At 50.1% G+C, this 16,278-nt stretch overlaps 1 protein-coding gene across 1 annotated transcript in view; it reads left to right on the forward strand.

Annotated features, from left to right (window-relative positions):
- The first annotated feature begins 12,270 nt into the window (after nucleotides 1-12,270).
- The window catches only part of MMP11 (matrix metallopeptidase 11), a 26,558-nt gene continuing 22,550 nt past the window's right edge, over nucleotides 12,271-16,278 (forward strand). Inside the window, exon 1 of the mRNA XM_026075254.1 lies at nucleotides 12,271-12,299. Coding sequence (XP_025931039.1) covers nucleotides 12,271-12,299 — 29 coding nt within the window. The remainder of the gene's footprint in view (nucleotides 12,300-16,278) is intronic.

Consider the following 16,278-nt stretch of genomic DNA (forward strand, 5'->3'; position numbering starts at 1 on the left):
GGGAGCGGGAGCGGGGGCTCCCGCCGGCCGCCCGGCGCCGCTGCCCGCGGGGGCAGACAGCGAGTGGAGCAGAGAGGGGAGCGGGGCAGTAAGGGCGGCCACGGGCCCCGGCGGAGGGCGCAGCACAGGCGGGATCGCTGCGCCTCAGCCGTCCACCTTCACGTGCCTCGTTGTCCCCCTCCCCGGCGTCCAGCAAAAGTGAGCCTCAAATTCATCGACTGTTTTGCACCCCCCCGGTAATTATGGGGACAGGTAGTCAAGCAGAGGCCTTTTGCTTTGCTCAAAGCAGCTATCGGAAGTGCATCGCACCGGTGCTGTGAGACTCATTCTCCGGGGCGCAGAAGCAGTTCAGCCTCCGCCTTTCATGGACGGAGCCCGGCTGCCCCTCTTCTGCACAGCCACCGACATCACTTCTTGCATGGAAGAGACTTGTGAATGCAGGAGAAAGACCCTCGCAGCAACGGCCTTGCTTGCAACACAAGAAGGCAAATACAAAGAGTCTAAATGTTCTTTTATAAGTCTCACAGTTTGCAGTCCCAGTTTTATGCTTGTTTACACCAGGTTTTCATCCTCAGTGGTCAGAGTAGGTGATACAGCAACTTTCTGAACTAATTGCAAAGCCAGGGTAGAGACTTCAGGGATGGGAATGGCCGAAATACCTAAGTAGACAGATCAAACAGTTACACTGGCAGATCCACTGAACAGTTCTTACTCCCTTTTTACTATATTTTGGCCTTCCTGCCTGCAGTTTCATCCTATTCTTTTCTGTAACAAATGATTTCCAAAAATATGAGTGTTTCTCCTATTCTGTTCTGGAAGGGAAAGGTAGTTTTCCTGCCGTGACCTCATCACACACCTACTGTCACCTCTGCTACAGAACCTGCCCCCAGGCAGAGATCCTGAATGTTTCCAAAGGTCATTAACAAGTGAAATATGTTGCTGACCTGCTGTTTCATTTCAACTGTGAACCTCTCTGAAATGGGAAAACGCTTGTCCAGAAAAGGAGAAGTTTCCTGTGGAAGCGGATTCCTTTTCCTGGCGGGAAGGCATGGAGAAGAGGTATTCGAATCCAAGGGGAACCTGTGGGAAACCTCTCCACCTTTACCACGAAATTCCAGAGAGCTTGTTCACCAAGGCAGAGCGATGGTGATGCTGTGAGCACAGCTGCAGGTTCATGGCAGCATGTGCAAACAGACCCAATGCAGACAGTCTGACTGTGCTCAGAAATAAGAGCTTCAACCCATAACAGAGAGGTGAGAGACACCACATCCGCTGGAGGCTGGTTTCCTACCCCTTCTCCCTATTATTGTCTGGAAATCACCACCGCTTTCCATCAGCACGCGTCTTATCACCAGAGAATCTTGCACTGGGCCTTTGTTGTTTCTTGCCCGCAAGCTGTCACCGTCTGGAGAGGGGTGGCTGAAAGAGCAGTCGGCTAGTGGGAACAACAAACACCCAGAGGATTAGTCAGGCTGGGGTAAGACGGAGGGATTTTTCAGGAAAGCCCCACATTAGCTTCAGGTAATTCACTGGACTCTTGTGTTCAGAGCCGTGATTTCAAGACGAGACATGGTGACTGGCAAAATCTGTGGGAGTTTTCTGTGGTCCTTTATCAGTGTGGAAACTCCTTGTTTGTCTGGAACAACATCCCAGTGGGGTGTGATCGAGACACAGCCTGGCTCTCCACACCTGCCCAACAAACACAGCCACATTTTCAGCATCTGTTTTTCCACTCTCAATATTTTCTATAAGGGAACTGGGAGTTGTAAATACATCAGCATCCAGGGAGGGGCCTGGCCTATCTCCCACTCAAGTGAAATGGAGGAACCCATGACTGAAATACTGCCAAAAAGATACCTACTGCAGTAGGCAAGAAACTCCTCTCAAGCAGGCGGTGGGGAAGTGAACGCTGATGCTGAACTGACAGCAACAGCATCTCTCTGACATGGATCAGGCTTCAGGCAAGCAGGCAGCTGCAGCTCAGGTGTTTTCAGGCAGGGAAGCGCGATCCTGTCATGCAGTGTTTCCAGGCCTGACCCCTTCTCTAGTGATTAAGGTGCCCCGTTATGAAGGGCCATTGGAGGGGTGATTCAAACTCTCCATGGTAACAGGAGGGGGGTTGCAGGAGGTGAGGAAGAATTTCTCTTTATGCGATGGCTTTCACCTCCATAGGAAACGTTGACCACAGTTCTACATGCTCCAAAATTGGTTTTCACTTTGCATTTCAGTTTGTCTCACTACAGTGCAGCCAGATAACAAAACATACTTTGAAGGGCAAAACGATACCTTGCTATGCCTCAAATTCAGCACCTGGAGATGAAGCATCATTTCACCTCTGGAGTCATTGGCCCAAACTTGGCTTAGCTTGTTTTTGGGGAGCTCCCACCACTGGGTGAGGACCACGTTCTGTTGAGTGCTGGAGAGCCAGAGCCTCAGGGAGTCCATACGGAAAGGACAAGGCTCTCTGCAGTCCAGGCATGAGTCAAGAAGCAACAGCTGGGCACAGGCAGACGAGGGAGCATGAGGGAGCACGAGGGAGCCATGAGGCACTGCTAGCGGGCAAACAGCAGAGCAGCCACAGTAAAGGTTTCTGCAGATGTCATGGCAAAGAAGAGCTTAAAGGGGGGCAATGAGATTGCTCTGCAAATGCTCAGAGGCTGCTTCTCCCAGGCGTGAGAAGCAGAGCCGGAGAGAGCATGAAGGGGCTTGTTGGAAATGGGCAATAGAGTCTGCCTTTGTTCCATGAGAGATGATGGGTGGAGGAGAGGTGGATAATAAAGGGCTTGGAAAGGGGAGACGAGCAGTCTACAACTGAGGCAGAGAAAAGAGGGAGCCAGGGAGGAGTGTGGGGAGGAATGATGTGGTCTAAGCCATTGGCCAGCACAATTTTTGCAGCAACCTTCTGGATACAAACCAGCAGATCAAGAAAACCTTCGCAAGACGTGGACATTGTTGGGTGGTAGGAACATATGGAGAGATCCAAACTGAGTCCTCAGATCACTAGCACAAGCTGGAAGATGCCAGTTTTACCTTCAAACCAGTATCCTAAAAATCATCTCCCCCCGGCATCCCAGCTGGACTCCCGGGCCTTTGCAGGCCCATGTGCCTGCTCGGTGTCTCCCAGGGACAGGCCTTGTTGCTCACTCCATCTTTGGAGGCTCCTTCTGCCCTGTGAAGTGAAAAATTTTCCCAAATTGACAAGGATCCGGAAGTTCCTCATGGGAAAAAACAATTCAGCTATGTGATGGCTCCGGGGCTGCGTTCATACATTCAGTAACTTATGAAAACCAGCTCTTTGGGCTGGTTCATTGACTGGCAGGAATTAGAGAGCTAAGTCACTGCAGGGATGGTAATTAGCCGCTGCATAAGTGTTTTTGTAGAATCAAGTTTCCAGCATGAGGGGAAGAGGAAGGCATTTGTAAAGCAAGCTACCCCCCAGCTGCAGGAGCTGGGCGGACAGGGCTCGCAGGGGGAGAGGTGCGGCTCCAACACTTCTGAGAACGGATTTTATCTCAAACAGGCACAGCTTTGGTCTCCTCTTCAGAGGAGACAAYATCCCCAAATCCTTCCTCGCTCGGCTCCTCCACCTGCCCTGGAAGCTGTGCCGTGCCCATCCGTGCTCAGTGCTCGCGGCCGTGGGGAGGAGCTGGGAATGCTCTGGGGGAGGAGATGAAGGAATTGCAGGGGGCACAGGGAATGCAAGACATCCAGCCATAAGAAATCAAAGTTCATTAGTTCCACTGCACACAGAATGACTCGCTAAAAGAAGTTTCAAGCTGAGAGCATCCCTTTAAGCTGTGTCTCTGGGACCCTTTGATTTGGTTAATTAGAGGCAAAGTTTTTCTGTGCTGTGGGAGGAAGGGTATGTGCTGAAGAGCACAGCTACCGTCTGTTTGCTAATGAGATGATTTATTGTGGCTGAGAAAGCTCTGTGTACACAACTCCACATGCACACCCGCACCCACACCACCCACTTCAAGCCCTCTGCACCCAAGTTCTGTTCCCAGCTGGGAAACTGTCAGCACCAGAGGTGGAAATACTTTATTAGGCACCCCATGCAGACCCCTGCCAAGGAGCAATTTTCCCCTTTAGGGTATTTGTATAGCAGGACCCAGTTTACATCTAAATATCCCCACAACAGTTTCCACTACTTCCCTGGCCAGACTTCCTAATTCCTCCTATTTTTCAGACTAAATTTGATCTTTGATTCAATCAAGTAGCTTTGTCTCTGCCTCTCTCTCTCTCCTCTCCCACTCCAGAAGACCTCTCCTTCTATAATTCAAGTGTCAGGGCTGGCCTACACTTGAAAGTTAGTTCTGGATTAAGATAGGGAATAAATCTGAAACACAGTAACCAGTTCCTGAATAGTTCTAGATAAGATGTATTTAGAAGTGACTATTTCTGAATAACTTGGTGCACAGGCAGGCCTATATGTTCCCTTCTGTTGGCAACAGGATCAGGTAAAACATTTGTACAAAGTGGGTCTATATTTTCCAACTACTCTCTCTCAGTTAGTCTAAAAGCAGATAATAATCTCTCTCTTCAGTTTGCCTCACTTATATCCTTGCACTGTCACAGCTAAAAGGTTACTACAAAGAGATCTAGGAATTCCCCAAATATTTGGATTTCAAGGGGTTATTTCATAGATAAGGAATGCAATATTCTCCCTTTGTGGGTCTTTTACATGTCTCTTCTCCATCCGGACAACAGAGAAGGGATCTTTCTCAGCAGGATGTAGTTCCACCAGGCAGTTGCGGAGGGGAACGGTGCCACACGGAAGTGGCGTGCTTCCACAAAACCTTATGTAGGCAGCAGTGCCGTAGCGCATCACTTCCCCGTCCTTGTGACATGCCATGGGGAACAGGTAGCCATTTGTGGATGCTTACAGAGCTTACTGCTTCCCAAGCTACAGGTCTGCGCTTGGAGTACCCTAATTATTACATGCATGGGCAGATCTGGGCAGTGCTATGGGTGTACCTGAATTTAAGTTATTTAGGTTAACAGCAAATTGCACAGGATGGTTGCTCGGGGATCTGGGCAAACTATTCAAAGCAAAAGAAAGCGTCTGATGAATTAGCCAATATTTTTGTTTCTGAATGAACCCCCCCAAAAAAGAAACAAAACCTCCCGTTCTTACGGTGTATTTGTTACTCAGAATTACTCCATGAATCATTTATGACTGAATATATTGCAGCCAGTGGGTTTCTTGTGTCCTGCTTTTATTTTAAACTTTGAGCTCTGGCTAGTCCTAATTTTGTTTGTGCTGGGGGGTTGATTTCAGTCTCCCAAGTCCACACGGAGCTTTCAAGTTTGATGTAAATATGCAAACACTACTTTTTTTATCCTTTAAAGGTTTTTGCAAGCAAAAGTTTGCAAATTGACACAGAAAAAAAAAAAAAAAAAACAGGTAAGCTGCTACCACTAAAAGGAATTCACAGATTTCTGATGAACAAATGGGCACATTTTTTGCAGTATTCCCTCAACTCCGGTTTCTCCAAGGCATAACAAAGTGGTAATGTCAGAGATAGATGGTATTAGATGGCATAGCCATTGCTACATTACACATAGCCATATCTCACACTAAATGCCATGGGCTTTGAGCACACTCTCCCCACACAGACTTTTTGCTACCCTTTTTAGCCAAAATACAATGCTGCAAAATGAAATAATTGTATTGCAAGGTTGATTCTACTGCAAGAGTCAGAGCTGAGAAAAAGGAGAAAGAAAAAAAAGCATTGTCTAACTGGAAGAGCTGCAGATGGTTAGATGTGACTGCAAGGGAACTGAAGGCAGCACTACAGAGTGCAGTTTCAGCTTTCAAGTCTTGTGCTCCCAAGATCTACATACCATTTCTTGGATGTGGTTTGCCCTAAGGGCAATCTTAACAGCTGTGAAGTTTCAGCAGATGAACAGTGTAGTTTTCAATAAATTTCATGAAGCAAATGAAAGGATTTTAACTCATTCATGATAGCCCACTTTTTGTCTGAAGGCTCTTCCTGACTTGAACCCATTCATGTCATAAGTGTTTTCCATTTGAACCCCAGGGCCTGATTTTTGGAGTACATCTGAGCTATCAACTAGCTCTGCTCTGGGTTTTTGGAGAGTCCTTCCTCATCAGAGGAGGGTCCTTTCAGCCATGCTCGTGGATCCGGAGAGGTGTAAGTACACTTGGCTGCATGATTCCTCCACATCCCTGTTCCACCTAAACCTGCACTGGTAGCTAGCTTCTGGAGGAAGGTACCAAATGTGGGAGCTGGATTCGCTTCTCCTGGAACCTGGTTTGGCCTTTTGCCTCCCAGCTGCTATATAGCCACCTGCTAGCCCAGGCTGTGTGGATAGTTCTCGAGTCGAGAAAAGGAGGAGCTTCTTAATGTTTAACTGTTTATTCATGAGCACCAAACCTTGGAGGAGGGATTTGCCCTCATCATCTAGTGGAGAAAGAGGGGGCAGTAGGATGAGCAGTTCCCCAAATCTCTTCTTCCCTAGTGGCAGCTGCATCTCAGAAGAGCAACCGCTCTTTTTATTCACACATCCAGCTGTGGAGCTTGCATACTTGGTGGCATGTTCTGATGCCAGCTGAGGGCTACTGTCATTAGCTGTAACTTAAAGAAGGGCTTGCATGTCCTGAAGTTCCTCACGTAGTCCTATTCAAGCAATTATTTCTTCAAAAACATCTCCATTATAAACTCATGAGGACTACAATGCAAATACTGTGAGCTCTGTGAATTCACCTACTAAATACAAGATAAGATAGCAAAACGGAGCACAGAGTTTTTGTTTTGTTTTCTTCACGGTAGCAGATTTCTCCTGTAAATATTGATGATTAAAAAGCCAGTGCAGGTTTGCCTGGTGTGTACCTGAGTGATCTGAGCAACAAGGTGCTGCAGTTCGCTGCCTCTTCTCCCCTGGATGGGCTCTGCTGGGCTGTTTCATGGAGTCTAAAGCAGTGAGCTCCCACCCCCTTGCAGGAGAATACAGTGCTGAGCAGGCCCCGGAGGGCTCTCACACCTTGAGAGGGCTCCTATTTTATCTGCACTGTCCCAGTTGACGGGCTTGGGACTTGGCACTTCCTTCTCATCCAAATGTCTACCCAGAAGCCATCTCCCTCCATTCTTCCGCAGCTGCACCCTGGCTGGTCTCATTTTCCTCCTCTCTGTTGCAGACACACAGCAAACATCTCCCGAGAGCTGCTCTCGGCGGTTCTCCCGAGCAGAGCTCTGCATGGGGGCTTACAGCTCAGAGGAGTCTGTAGTAAAATGAGCAATAAGGAAGCGAGGACAGAGTTTTGTGTATGGCAGAGACATCTGTGACCTTTCATGAGGCTGTTAGCACCAACTCGCATGAACAGCTACTGCTTTGAACTACAATATAACAGCCCATCACARGCTACCTCCCTGCAACCTTCCCTTCCCAAGCAAGATATAGCCTGTATGGCAGCCTGAAAGATGTTGTGAGGTAGTCCAGCCTCTACACAAACAGTTCACAACCACCTGTGATTCGGGTCCTTTGTCTCATAGCTCTCCAAAATGTTTCATGAGTTTTAATGCTCTCTTCTGCCCTAATGACACTGTCCAACCCATCAGCTTCCAACAGCCTGTTCTCATTTGGTAATTAAATACCTGAGTCCATCTTTTCTTTCTTCTGTCAAAGAAGCTAGTGGTGTCTCCTTTTCCCATGGAGGCTTAATAACCCCTACAGATGCACAGGAAAGTCCTGCTGAGTGCACCCTGGCTTGTCATGATTTCTGCTGAAATACTCTTCTTTTAGTTGCAGCCTCCACCACAGAGAGTGATGAACTCAATGCACAGGCCATCCATGCGCTCCTCCATAGGAACACTGTACACTTCTCTGGGCTTTGCAAAATTGGTGCTGAGCGAGCACCGCAGCTCTCTGTAAAGGCCAGACACTGTGTATGTAGTGCTGGATTCATTCCCAACCTTGTGCAAGCTCTTGCAGTGTTTCTTGTAGACTRTACTTTGGAGTCTTCAGTTTTGTCTCTGGGTGCTTCCCTGGATCTGAGGCTTTTACGTGTAGAGTTTGTGATAGTGCAATTCCAGAGTTCAGCAATTGCTGGCCAAGAGAAAGTGAAAAAATGCCTTGGGAATTGAGCTCTGCTAGAGTCTGGCAGCCAATTTATTGCAGTGACATTTGTCACTACATTTTGTCACATATTTTGGCTATGCAACATGGTCACAGACACTTTCTTCCCTACAGTGTCTAAGGGTAGCATGAGGTCCAAATTTCAGGGCACTGTATGTCTGCTACATAAACTAATGATTCTGAGAGTCACTTTGCATCCCCAAGGGAGCCAAGACAGTGCTCACACCAACCAAAGTCCACAACTCCATGCCCTCTCTCCCCAGTTATCTCCCCCGACGGGGTTTGGATTTTGCCTGCTCTCCTGTCATTCTTCCTTCCCGGCTCACATTCTTACTACTTTCACATGGGTTCACTCAATCAGAGCCCACAGCACTGCCCCGATGCAGGATGGATGCCTATTTCTGCTCATCTGGCATCAGCCAGTCCAACCGCTCTCTGGTCGTACAGACGTGGGGAGTGTGCTGGAGAGCAGCTGGCCCCTGGCCAGCCCCTAGCCAGTGATGGTCCTGGCTCGCCRAGCTGGCCTGCACATCCCAGGGACTGACACCTTCCACTTATCAAAGGCCAAAGCACACCCTGGGATGACGCCTGTGCAACGCAGAGGGAGAGGAGGGTCTCAGCAGCAGCAAGGCTGTGCAGTGAGACAAGGGGGGAGTCGTACCTGTTTCAGGGAGGAGAGCTCAGTGGTGTTTGCAGAGGAGGGGGAAGCGGGAGGGGGATGAGGAGTTTGGTTGTTCTGAGCCGAAACGTGCGTGAGGAAAGCCTCAACCCACACCCTGAATTCCACAGCTCAGCTCCAGGGACAGGGGGAGGGAGAGAGGACAGGACGGGACATTTCCAGCAGACCCATGACTTGTTCATAAAAGCCTCGTCTCACCTGCCCTGCCTGCCTCCCTCCCCCATTGCCTTCACATCTCGCAATGGATTTTATTAACACAGTCCCCCTTAGGCTAGAGGGAATAATATCCCAGGAGACATTCCAATCTCAGCTCCGCTTTGGAGGGGATCAGAGAGAGGCAAGGGTGGGGGGCGTTTCACTGGGACTCTTCGTTTGCGGAAATCTGGCAGGTCGAGAGCACTGCAAGACGGCACTAGCAACCTCCTTATCAGACACTGAGCCGCAGGCTGGAGTCAAGTCTCTGCTCTACTCTCACACTCTCGCTCTTTATCTCCCAAAGCCCAGTTATTTCTGCTCTGTCCAAACTGCTGTCTGAAAGCTCTTACTTAAGCTTTGTGGTCGCTCAGAAAGGCTCTGCCACTGGGTGTACGGCAGGGCATAGGAATCCGCAGGGGAGATTTGCCCGTTTGCTGAGGTGAGGAACATGGTTGTTTGGAATATGCAACCAGGTCCACACTGCCACGAGGGCTCAGCCCGGGGTCAGCACCCTCCTCCGTGTGCAAACAGGGCCTCTGCCACCCGCTCTGTACCGCATTCGTTCTTTGCACAAGTCAGGGCTGACACCTCCTGCCAGAAATGGGAGCTGGCTCCCAGGCGTCTGGCTCCTGAGGTGAGTTGTGTTGTGCACTGAGCCTACGCCAGGAAAATGCCAGGAGATGAAACTCCATCTCAGGCCAAGAGACATGAAGATGGATGTGTTTTCCTTGCCTGGCTTATCTCGCAGGCAGTGAGTGCTTCTCACTGGAGCCCTGCGCTGTTTGTGTGCGCTCCGCTCCTGGCACGGAGGTAGGAGTTGATTAGACAACAAACACTGTGGCCTACCTCTCCCCAAGCCTGGAGCCTGCCCGTGCCCTGCGGAGACCCACGGCTGAACAGGGAGCTGCTTGCTGAGGGCAAATCCCAGCGCTGGATGCAGCTGCAATGGGGCTGTGGGGGAAGAGCTGCATAACCCTGCGGCCGCTCTGGCGTCAGGTGAGCAGCAGTGCGTGCCGCACAGGGGGGTTAATGGGGACAGGATGACCTGCTCCTGCGCAGACCACTCCTGGGCTGAACCCCTGCCGTGAAGATGTGGCTTTGGCGGTGCCTGGGGCCCGCAGCCGCACAGAAGCTGCACGCCCAGGGCTGCGTAAGGACCCGCAAGGCACAGCGCCCTGGCCCACCACTGCTCCCCGGGCAGCTGTGCATCTTGTAACAGCGCTGCTACACCTCACTTGTACCAAGGCTGGAAGAGATGGCGATGCCAGGAGGGCAGCTCATCCCTGCCTGCCTTTCAGTCAGTCGTCTGCCTGCTCCACACTCAGCGCTGGGGCTGTGCTCCAAATTTGCCCCTTGATTAAGCAAGGGCAGCACACAAGGAAGATCCCAGCCTCTTCCATCTCTGCATCGCCAGGTTCATCCCAGAATTAGAGTCAAGGCAGGTTTTTTTCAAGATGAAACCAAATAAATGCAAAACAAGTAAATGCAGATCAAGCAAAACTTTCCGTAAATTCATACCAAGGCTGTTATATCAACCTAGTTAAAAAGTCTGGAAAAAATTAAAACATTTCATTTTGGCATTTTCAAGGTGCAAGGTTTGGATTCAGGACAGCCTGCACAATTTAAGCCATTTTCATTTAAAAAATTTTAAAAAGCTAAAAAACCTTTCAAACAAAGTATTTTGCTGACCAACATAATTTTTTTTATGTATTACTTTACATATTAGTTTACTTTTCAGATTGCCAGGATATATAGGAAAAAATCATTGTGGACCAATTACCAACAAGGTTCTGGTGTGAGTGGACCATGACATTACTTGCACCCTTCTGCTCACACTGGGCCTCTGAGACACCGCAGTGGCTACTTTCTTCCTTGTGTTGTCCCAGCCTGGGCCAAACACCTGGCAGAGTGACCACACGTGTGTTGGGGAGAGACACACACTTCCCACTGCTGAGCTGAGACACAGGAAAGTGCCTTTTGCAGAACCACAGTGGTTAAACCTTAGCAGGGTTGTCCAGAACTAAATTAAACTCAGCTGAAAGAGGGGATAGAAAACATCTACTGGAAACACTGCTGTTTCTTACCATGTTGGTAGAAGGCAGAATCTTTAATTATGTCATTAATGGGACAAATGGCTCTGGGAACCCAGGAGCCCAGACCACAGCACCCTGGTATGACATATGATATTAACCCAGAAAGATGGAAATGCAGAAGATCAGTCTCCCTGCCACTCCAATACTTTGGGAATGGCTGATCAGCCAGCACAGTGCGAGGTGCCAAAGGCCCACAATCCAAATTTCCACTAACTCCAAGTTCTCTCCCTGCCCCCTCCCCATGCCTGTGCTTTGGGCTGCCAGCTGAGGAGGAGAACCAGGTAATTCAAGGTCTGTTCAAGTGGGAAGTACCCCAGAGCCCTGGTGTTTATCCAGGCAGTTCACTGCATGTGACCCCCAGCGTTATTTGCCCCTCCTGTCTCCTGTACAAACACCCACTTTGGCTGCTCAGGGGAAAACAAGATGCTAAGGCCAAAGAAAAGGGGAATCTCAGAAAGTGAGAGGATGAGAAGAGAGATTTACCTGGTGGGGATGCATTCCCAATTGTCACCCATTGAGTGGTGATGCTGGAGAGATCAGTTCATGAGGCTGTCACCTACGGAGAGAACAGCAAAGACATCAGAGAGGAGAAATCAAAAGAGTTTTTCTGTCCTGGGGCTTTGGCTCCTGGGCCCTCCTCCAGTTGCTCAGAGAAATGCTCAGGAGGTGCAAGGCTTCATGCTAACTTTGCAGAGGAAAAAAGCAAGCCCTGAGCCACAGTGAATAAAGCTGTGAAAATCACACCAGGGAGGTGGCAGGAAACAAAAGATTTTCAACAGACAGCCTTAATCCATTTAAATTCAGTTTGTTATCTCTCACCTCCCCCTCTTCCCCTTTGCTCTCACCAGTGACCTCATCTCCCATCTCCTCTCAGTCCAGCCTGCCACAGTGGTGTCTTACAGCAGTTTCATGCTGAAATGGTTCCATTAACTGAAACAGAGTTATTCCACCTCTTCACTGCTGACTGCAGAGAAGAATCAGACCTGGTGTTTCCTACCTTCCCCTTGCACAGTCTCCTTCCACCTAACACCTATTTGGAAGGGGGGCTGCTGAGAGGAGTCTGCCCTGGTCGCTGGTTCCTACCCAGACTCACAGCACGATGCTGAAAAGGGGACACAGTTGAGTCGATACTAAAGGAATGAAATGCTCTGGGATAACGTCCAAAGGCTAGAACCTAGCAAATCATGCCCCAAACTTAGCTAAATGGGGATTATCCAGAAGCGCTGGGGAAGGTGAGTGAGGGAGGTGGGTCATGACTGGAAGGGAAGGGAATCCCCCAGCCATCCATGCACACAGTTTCCCTGAGACCACAGCACTCACAGTGCATGCAACACAACAGGTTTGAAGGGAGGTTTCTCTATGTGCTTTTTTTCCCGATCGCCTTGGTTTCTTCCTCAAGGGAGCAGGGAAGCCCCAGCAATCTTCTCAAAATCCAGGAGTTACAGAAACTAAGTGCTAAACCATGTTGAGACATGAATCATTTTGGGACAGGAGGTAAAAATTCACCCCTTTTATTTTAGTCCTTCTTCCCACCATCTTTTCTCTTCTGCTTCAGATGAAGACAAGGGAGATCAGAACATCTGCAGGACACAAGAGCAGGTATGCCCCCCTCCAGCCTGCTCCCAGTGTTGCCAGCTGCCTCTCCTTGACCTTGCAAGGGTCCCCRCCATCCTCCTCCTTGCTGGGGGGTTCTTGCTGGGGAATAGCACCTGATCTCAGTCCCAAGGACCATCCACAACTGATGATATTAAGGAATGAAACTTGGAGTCCAGCTGAACATGCTGCCCTGCACATGGGTCCACATTAATCATCCAGATATTATACTCCAGTCTTTTCTGTTTCAAAAAACATTCTCAAACTCTCATAAACAACAGCCCTACTCCTAATGTTTTGTACCCTGTTGAAATCTTACTGACTCATGTTGTAAAAAACAGCCATTAAAGGATCCCAGGGGACCCAAAGTGATGATTTGCGGTGCCTTTGCTCTCACATCTATTCAGAGCCTGGAGAGGATGCAGCTCAGTGTGGCAAAGATGTGTCCTCCTCAGCTCTGATTAGCATGTACGTTCCTGTGCCCAAACCACCAGATCACTCCACCTCACCTGCCTAAGCATTAATGAGAGCCCTCCTTACTGTAAAGACTTGAGGGAATGGAAGAAGAGCTAATACCTGTGGCCAGAGGGACTTGGAAAAACCCATGACCACTCCACAACTTGCTAGGACTGGAAGGCAGTGAGGCGGTTGCTGAGCAAGGAGACCCATGCGTGGGGATGCTGTATCAGTGACACCAGCAACCGCCAGGACCTCCCGATCACGAAGGCAAAGTTTCCCACTGATCTCCTGCAGTTGTYGTGAGATCCCTGAACCCCACCTTGGGCTCCAGTCCAGCAGGGGCTGCTGGAAAGCAAGCAGAGAGCTCCTGCACAGAGAGGTGCCAGGCTGTCAGCACCCCAGGGCTGGGGTGGAAGCCCCTGAGCTCATCTGCAAGCAGCCTCTTTAAATTCAGCCAGCTACAAATGGAGGTAAGGATGAGGGATGCACAGACAGACAACGGCTGAGAGAGCTCCCAGTAGAGGATCATTAGCAAAAAGGACTTCTGCTGGCTGTGTGTTAGGTCCTCTGCAGAAGGTGAGCACCCAAGCCCCCAGCCCACCAAAGGTCCATTGCTGCTGTTAAACATGCACTCGCTCTGCTGGGAAATATTTGTAATCTCAAATACACCATCCACTTTCTTTTGTGTTATGTGTCTTGGCAGGAGTCAGCAGTTCTCACGCACCGTCCCATCTCTGTGAGTACCATGTTTCCCAGAACATCCCCCTCAAAATTCTCCCTTTCTTAAGAAGAGCCAAACCGCCTGTCGCTGCCTCACAGCCTGCTCCCACGCCTCTCCCCTCTTCCACAGGGCGCCAGCAGATGCCACTGGCATGGGCTGGAAGGCACCGAGCTCGCCGAGACACCAGCTATTCAAAGGAAAGACACTAAAGAGAGACAAAAAGGCAGGAAAACTTTCCTTGCTGGGACCCAGCTGTCTGGCTCAGAGCAAGGCAAGAAAGGAGGAACTGCTCTGCATTCATGGGGCACAGCCAGAATAGCAAGAGAACTGTAAATTCACAGTGTAAAGTCTGAGCCCTGTGAAAACTGCCTCCTTGCTTCTTCCCATTTGGCTTCTCTTACAAGAAAAGCCTCGGGGATACTCCGAACACACCGCTCTGCTGTGGGGGCGATCCCTGCCAGTCCTAGTGCTCATGGCTGGGCAGGACTTGGAGGGGCAGATGGTGGAGTGGTGCCTGGGACCAGGGTGTTTAGATCTGCAGCTATAGCAGTGTTCCACATTCAATACGCTTGCAGTGCTGTTGACTGGGCCAGGTTAGAACATCGTTCCTGATTCCCCCAGCACCCAACGCTGTGCGACTGCTGGGCAGTTTTTCACTTTTCTGCCTCGGCTTCCCCTGTTTAATGTACATTCCCACTAACTAAGCACTGGAGCACCATCCAAGCATGACCACAACCAGGCTCATTCTTCTTGCATCTGTTCAACATACTCAGAATTTACATCCTAAATATGGTTCCCATAAAACAAAACACAAACAATCGATCACAGACAAATAAATTAGTAATACAATCCAGGATGTCAGGAAGCCTTACCCACTCCCTGCATACCAAGCCAGGCAGCTGGAGATCAAAGTTTTCATGTTTGCATACATTTCTTGAAACAATTTGCAATTAAACTCAGGCCACTGAGGGGATGCTGACACAGTCCAGGGCTTCTCCCACAGAAATAGGCACCAAGAAAACAGAGCTGTGCATTGCCTACATCCATCTCCAGGCTGAGTGAATGGAGACTTTGGCACATCTAGAATCAGAGGTGCACCTTTCCTTCCCCTACATCAGCACCCAGCACAGGGAGGGCTAGGGGCACACAGGTGGCTTCAGAAGAGCCTTTCACAGGCAAAGTGGCCATGCAAACATATTTCCTGCATTAAACCCAGAGATCAGATATTCCCCACAGGGTCTCAGAAGGTCTAGGCAGGCAGCAAGGATCTAAGAGGATTGTTTTTTGTCCCTGGTAGTCCTAGGCAGGAGAGCTGGACAACACCTGTTTTGTCCTCCTGTCCATTCCCCATGTCTCCAGGAACAGTCCCTTTTTGAACTCTCACAGACAACAGCAAAGGGTGAACTAGGGTGATGGTACTGGGAGCGATAGAGATGTCTGAACCATTACCTCTAACATGCTTCGAGGCAGCTCCAAGAGCTTTCAGGGTCCCACAAAACAGGGGAGAGAGAGCAGTGAATGTCTGGGGATTTCAGTACCACCTCTGAAAGAGTCTCTCCCAAACTTGCCCAAAACAGCAGTGCCTCTTCTAAAGCCTCTTCTAAAGCCATCCCAATACAGAGAAAAAACAGCTTCAGGACTGGAAGCATTTACACTGTGTGCAGACAACTCTAGCAATGTGCTCCCTTCCTTGCAAATATTAGAGCCTGGAGGCAAGGCAGCATATGAGCCCATGAGAGCAGTGCAAAACCCCACACCAGCCTCCAGTACCTCCTCCAGGGCTGCAGCATGCTCACAAAGTGCCCAGCCAGCTGCGCACACACAGGGAGGAGCAGTGAACAGCAGAGAAGACAAACAGGGGCAGAAAATACTAAAGGCAGATTCATTGTGGAGAACAGGAAAGCTAATACCAGTGGGGAAAACATCCTTGGATGGGTTTCAGAGGAGATGGGGCTGAATAGAACAAAAAGAGACCAGTGGCAGGGTCAGCTGTGTAGACAGCAAGTGACACACAAACTTGCAGCAGGAAAAAAAAAGGCCCGCATAATCCCAAGGAGCAAATGGACCCACTGTGTGATGGAGACAAGGAAATGGTACTGGAAACCCCCTCTGGGGACTGTCCCTTAGCAGCAAGCAGCAGGCGATGCAGGGGCAGCACGGGGGCCAGGCTGCATGGAGGCCACCGGCCCACCAGTGCCAGGTCACCCACTGAGGCCTCGTGCTGACGCCGGGTCGGCACCGAGGCTTTGTGCCAAAGCTGGGCCTGCCACTCAGGCCTCGTGCCAAACCTGGACGGGCCACCGAGGCCTCGTGCTGAGGCCAGGTCAGCCAGTGAGGCGTCGCGCCAGCGCCTCGCTGGGGGCGCGGGACCCCCAGGACGACGCAGCCTGCGGCGGTACGTCTCACGGCCCGCGGCCCGTGCCGCCCGTGGGCGCCGG

The sequence above is a fragment of the Apteryx rowi genome, unplaced genomic scaffold, assembly GCF_003343035.1.
Source record: "Apteryx rowi isolate R43461 unplaced genomic scaffold, aptRow1 scaffold_40, whole genome shotgun sequence".
NCBI lineage: Eukaryota > Metazoa > Chordata > Aves > Apterygiformes > Apterygidae > Apteryx > Apteryx rowi.